Source organism: Harmonia axyridis, chromosome 4 (genome assembly GCF_914767665.1).
Source record: "Harmonia axyridis chromosome 4, icHarAxyr1.1, whole genome shotgun sequence".
In the NCBI taxonomy this organism is placed as follows: domain Eukaryota; kingdom Metazoa; phylum Arthropoda; class Insecta; order Coleoptera; family Coccinellidae; genus Harmonia; species Harmonia axyridis.
In genome coordinates, this window is record NC_059504.1 from 19,221,918 (window position 1) to 19,227,973 (window position 6,056).

At 40.6% G+C, this 6,056-nt stretch overlaps 1 protein-coding gene across 1 annotated transcript; it reads left to right on the forward strand.

The window, feature by feature from the left end:
* Window positions 1-276: 276 nt before the first annotated feature.
* LOC123677890 lies at window positions 277-957 on the forward strand. Its single transcript, XM_045614620.1, has one exon. It carries the CDS (start codon window positions 277-279, stop codon window positions 955-957), a length of 681 nt encoding a protein of 226 aa, XP_045470576.1.
* Window positions 958-6,056: the final 5,099 nt, after the last annotated feature.

The following is a 6,056-nucleotide window of genomic DNA, read 5'->3' on the forward strand; positions in this document are numbered from 1 at the left end:
TCATTATTCTGCATGGTATGACTTCCAAAAGGCCTATGACTCCATCAGTCATCGACAACTAAAAAGACTGATTGAGTAGTCCCCTTAAACAAGAATATGAAAAACATCCTAAAAACATTACTAAAGCAATGGTCCATTAGAATAAGAGTAAGAAAAAAGAAAACGAAACCCATCTCCATAAAAAAGGGAGTATACCAGGGTGACACAATTAGTCCCCTGCTGTTCATTTTACTGACTGCGAGCATATTGCTCTCTGTAAGATCGAGTAGAAACGTTATGCGAGATACTTCCGGAAGGTTCCACATTCTGGCATTTATGGATGATTTCAAATGCCATACAAGTTCGAAAAAAGGGCTGAAGACCTTAACCCAAGAACTGGAACGAAGTACAGCTGAACTGGGCCTTAGATTAAATACGGAAAAATGTGGAATGTATAGCAGGGTGACAGAACCAATAAAAGAAGAGGAAACTCCTTTCTTGCCAGCAGTGAGAAATGGATATAAATATCTGGGAATTGAACAACTAGAGAGAGACACCACCACCAATTTCGAAACAGTCAGTATGAAGGCAATACAGACCACCGAACAGATATTCAAATCATCATTGACAACGCCACAAAGGGCACATCTGTTCAACAGCACAGTCATACCCAGTATTATTTACGTTATGGGCAATCTCTATCCCGACGAGAAGAGAGCAACAACTCTGAAAAAATGCCGTGACTTGGACAAGGAGGTCAGAAAAATCCTAATCAAAGAAAACATCAAGGGGAAAACAACATCTAATGACCACGTATACCTTCTTACCAACAAGGGAGGTATAGGCTTGAGATCAATCGAAGTAGAGACAGAAATCCAGATGGTTAAAAAGGGAATTTATGTAAGATCACACCCAGAAATGCAGGCAACGTGTAAAAGCTATGAGGCCTTGAAGAGAGGGGATGGAGAAAACCGCTGACAGACCATGTTACCTACAAGTACAATTGCCCCGATGTAGAGTATACACAAGAGAAAATTACGAAGAACTGTAAAATCTTGAAGCAACACATTGAAAACGTTTTCTTCAAACAAATACAGGAAGAATGGGCAAAAAATATGCATTATGGAAAGGTACTCATAAAAGAACCACCTAATGTAGAATTTCCAGCTTACTCGTCGCCACTCATGGATAGTTGGCGCTTTTCTTTGCTTCATAGCGCAGCAGAGGAGCAGGTTCATGGTCTAGGGGCTATACCGGGAAGAAGAAGGAACTGCAGAGAAGGATGCTGCCAAAGAGAGACAGCATATCATGTTAGTGCAGCGTGCATCCAAGATGCCTACAACACCAGGCATGATTTTGTGGTACACTGGGTCCTGAAAGCTCTATTGAATGGCCTAAAAGCACCAGAGGAAATAAAATTGCAGTTTGGTAAAGCCTCATTGAATGTAGACTTCCAAAAATTCACCAATGGAGGCGACTACAGTGGACAGTTAGAGGAACAAAATTTGGAAAGAATCATCAATGAAGCAATCACCAAAACATCACCTTGGAAGAGCCCCGGAGAAGATTGCATTCCAAATTACCTCTACAAAGTTCTTCCTTGTGCTAAAGAATATTTGAAAAAATTTATCATTTCTATAGTACAAGGAAAACAAGATTTGAGTGAAGCAGATGTGAGGGCAAATATTGTGCTGGTTCACAAGAAAAGCGATGAAAACGATCCAGCCAATTATCGGCCAATAGCTCTGTTATACACTGAGTACAAAATTCTAACATCGACGATAGCTTCCATCCTGAAAAACCACCTTCCAGAATGGGCAATCCCGAAGGAACAACTGGCCAAACAACACATATGGGGAACAATCCATGGTATGCTTGTGGACAAATCAGTGACGCAGCTAGCAAGAATGAGGAGAAAGAAGAACTATTCAGCCTGGTACGACTTAAAAAGGCATACGACTCCATCTCACACAGGCAAGTCAAAAGGTTGATTGGAAATTTACCTCTAGACCAAAACATCAAGAAGGTACTCAGAGGCTCCATGAACCTGTGGTTTGTTCAAATAAAAATCGGTAAGGACAAGACAAAACCCATATATGTCAAGAGAGGAGTGTACCAAGGTGATTCAATTAGCCCTTTACTTTTCATTCTAATTAGTGGAGGCATCATTGAACATATCAAGACCAGTCCAACAATCATGAAGTCCACAAGAGGTCAACACGACATCTTGGCATTTATGGACGACATAAAGTGCCATGCGAATACAAAGCAGAGAATGAAAATTATAACGAAGGAGTTGGAAAAATGCTCTGCTGAGATTGGACTCTCCCTAAATGTGAATAAATGTGGCATTTATTCGAGAAATAGCTTAGAACCCCAAGAGGATGTGCACGACGCTCCTTTCCTTCAAGAGATCAGAGCAGGATACACATACTTAGGACTGGCCCAATTAGAAAGGGACACCACCGACAATTTGGAGAACATCACCAAAAAAATTAAGAAGAAATCCGAAACAATATTTGGGGCAGATTTAACAACCAGACAGAAAATCCAACTTTTCAATAGCTCAATAATACCAGCTGCGATATATGCTCTGGGTAACTTATTTCCTGAAGGAAAGCGAGCGACAACCTTGAAGAATTGCAGGGACTTGGACACAATGTTTAGGAAAATGCTAGTAGATTACGACATGAAAGGCAAAACAACATCGAATGCCCATGACTTGAGCCCACTTATGGCCGGCCTGGGAATGAAATCAGTTGAAATTGAAACTGAAATTCATAACATCAGGAAAGGAAATGTGTACGAAGCCTACAAATCCCTTCAAGGTGCCGGATGGAGAAATCCTTTGAGCGACTGCCAATTTGTTCTGGAAAAATATGGTTGCAACACAGAACAGTATCCAATGGGAAGCTACAAGAAAAGTTCCGACAACATTATCAAGATCATAAGAAAACAGCATCATGATCAGCTGATTGAGAAATGGTCAGAGAACATGAACTATGGTAGGATAGTAGCAGATGAGGGGAATAAAATCACTTTCCCAGCTTTTTCATCTCCCTATATGGACAGCTGGAGGTTATCACTACTTCACTCTGCAGCAGAAGAACAACTCCATGGACTTGGTTGCATCCCAGGACGTACCCGAGTTTGCAGACGTGGATGTGGTAACAGGGAAACAGCTTACCATGTTACTTCATCCTGCCCCACCAACATGTATATCTCAAGGCATGATGATGTTGTACATTGGTTGTTAAAAACCAGGCGGGGATACTGACCACTATACTACCGAGGATGTTATAATCAACATCAGAAAAGAGCGGTATCTGGATTCAAAAAGACATTGCAGACTAAAATATTTTAGACATAAAAAAAATTATCCTCCCCGGCGGAAATCGAGTCACGGTCTCCCGCGTGACAGGCGGGGATACTGACCACTATACTACCGAGGATGTTATAATCAACATCAGAAAAGAGCGGTATCTGGATTCAAAAAGACATTGCAGACTAAAATATTTTAGACATAAAAAAAATTATCCTCCCCGGCGGAAATCGAGTCACGGTCTCCCGCGTGACAGGCGGGGATACTGACCACTATACTACCGAGGATGTTATAATCAACATTAGAAGAGAGCGGTATCTGGATTCAAAAAGACATTGCAGACTAAAATATTTTAGACATAAAAAAAATTATCCTCCCTGGCGGAAATCGAGTCATGGTCTCCCGCGTGACAGGCGGGGATACTGACCACTATACTACCGAGGATGTTATAATCAACATCAGAAAAGAGCGGTATCTGGATTCAAAAAGACATTGCAGACTAAAATATTTTAGACATAAAAAAAATTATCCTCCCCGGCGGAAATCGAGTCACGGTCTCCCGCGTGACAGGCGGGGATACTGACCACTATACTACCGAGGATGTTATAATCAACATCAGAAAAGAGCGGTATCTGGATTCAAAAAGACATTGCAGACTAAAATATTTTAGACATCAAAAAAATCATCCTCCCCGGCGGGGAATCGAACCCCGGTCTCCCGCGTGACAGGCGGGGATACTGACCACTATACTACCTATTTTCAATGTGTGCAGGAAGGTGCCTAAAAAATTTTGAATTTTGTGGGTTTTCGGCCTGTAAACAAGAAGGTGGTGTAACAAAACGACTCCTGAAAATACCCAGAAGCGACTGGAATAAAAATTGGAGCTGTGAAACCGTCAGACAACAATTAACAACAGTTGTAACATAGCCGACTGAAAAGTGAGGTTATGGCGACATGGAATGGAGACGAGATTGACGTTGTTCGGGCGATATTGGCAGAAAAAAGGGGCCCCATTACCATCGAGGACCACCGAGTCATCCAACAAAAACTACCTGAAAGATCACTGGCAGCCATAAAGAAAAAATGCTTGGAACTAAAAAACAACCCGGCCCCCAAACAACAAACAACAAAATGGACGAAAGATGAAATGGAAAGATTGATAAAAGAATATAGTGAGACAAAAGAACAACAGATTGGAGCCAGAATAAGATCAATTATACACCTATTCCCTGGAAGAACAGAAAAAGCAATTGCGACGAAATTAAGGGAAACATGCCCGGAAATATATTATAGAAAAACAACAACCATCCCTGAAGAAGCCCCGAATGTGTCTACTGGAACTACAGAACAACAAAACCCCACTGCTGGTGAATTAGATCAAGAAAACACAATGGGACAAATTCAAGTGAGTTTAAGGGAAATAAACAAAGAAGACCAGGGTGAGAACATTGTAGAAATTCGAGAGGAAGTGGAAGAAGTCAACGCAGAACTAGTGGCCATATACGAGAGAATACTCGGAAAGGTAGGAGAGGACCGGAGGAAAATAAGAAAATTCTATCTGCGGAAAGGAAACAACAAAACCGTGAGTCAAGTTAACAAAATCCTTGAAAAGCGCATCCACCAAATTTTACATGGAAATTCTGACGTCAACACGAAAAGAAAACAATGTAAAAAGGCTATCTATTGTGCGGGAATTCTACTTAGAAACACTTTAATCAACAGCGAACATGAAAAACCACAATTTGAGAGAACAGAAGCCAAAATAAAAAAACTGCAAGACCACAACATCAAAGCACGGAAAATACAGAAGTGGAAGGGAGGAAAGTTTGGAGAGGAGCTAAAGAGTGAGGCAAGGCAAATGAGGAAATTAGGTATGAAGCCCAAGCAATATATTAAAATTAATGAAGATCGAATTAAACTTCTAGAAAAACAGCTAGAAAACCAAAAGAAGAGACATAAAGTACAAAACCTTCGTTCGAAATACAAAGAATCACCTTCTATTAGAACAATCCAGGAAAAGGAGAACACAGGTCCTAAAGATTTAGTAAAAGTGGAAAAATTCTTCAGCAAATTATATAAAAAAGAAGAAGAAATGGATACAACACCATGCCTGAATGAATTACTAAGTAGATACCGGAAGACCACAGCGGGTAAACAATACAAGGAACAACTGAACGAAGAGAACATTAGAATAGAAGTAGAAGAAAGCCTTAAGACCAGCTCACCCTGGAAAGCACCTGGAGAAGATCGTATCCCAAACTACATTTATAAAATACTTGACACCGCTAAAGAATATCTTAAATCCTTTGTTACAGATACGTTGCTTGGAAGATACCAGTTGGAGGAGAAGGACAGCAGAGCTGAGGTTGTCCTGGTACATAAAAAGGGCGACGAAGATAATCTTGCCAACTACAGACCAATTGCCTTGCTCAACACAGATTATAAGATCTTAACTGCCACTGTAACATCGATTTTGAAGAAAAACCTACCTGAGTGGGCCATACCTGTGGAACAATTAGCAAGGAAGAATGTCTGGGGAACAACTCAAGGACTACTTATGGATAAGGCAATAACACAGCAAGCCCGTATGTCAAGAAAAATTCATTATTCTGCATGGTATGACTTCCAAAAGGCCTATGACTCCATCAGTCATCGACAACTAAAAAGACTGATTGAGTAGTCCCCTTAAACAAGAATATGAAAAACATCCTAAAAACATTACTAAAGCAATGGTCCATTAGAATAAGAGTAAGAA

Coding starts and splice junctions, on each gene's coding strand:
- LOC123677890 (XM_045614620.1), top strand. CDS start 277: ATGCGAGATACTTCCGGAAGGTTCCACATTCTGGCATTTATGGATGAT.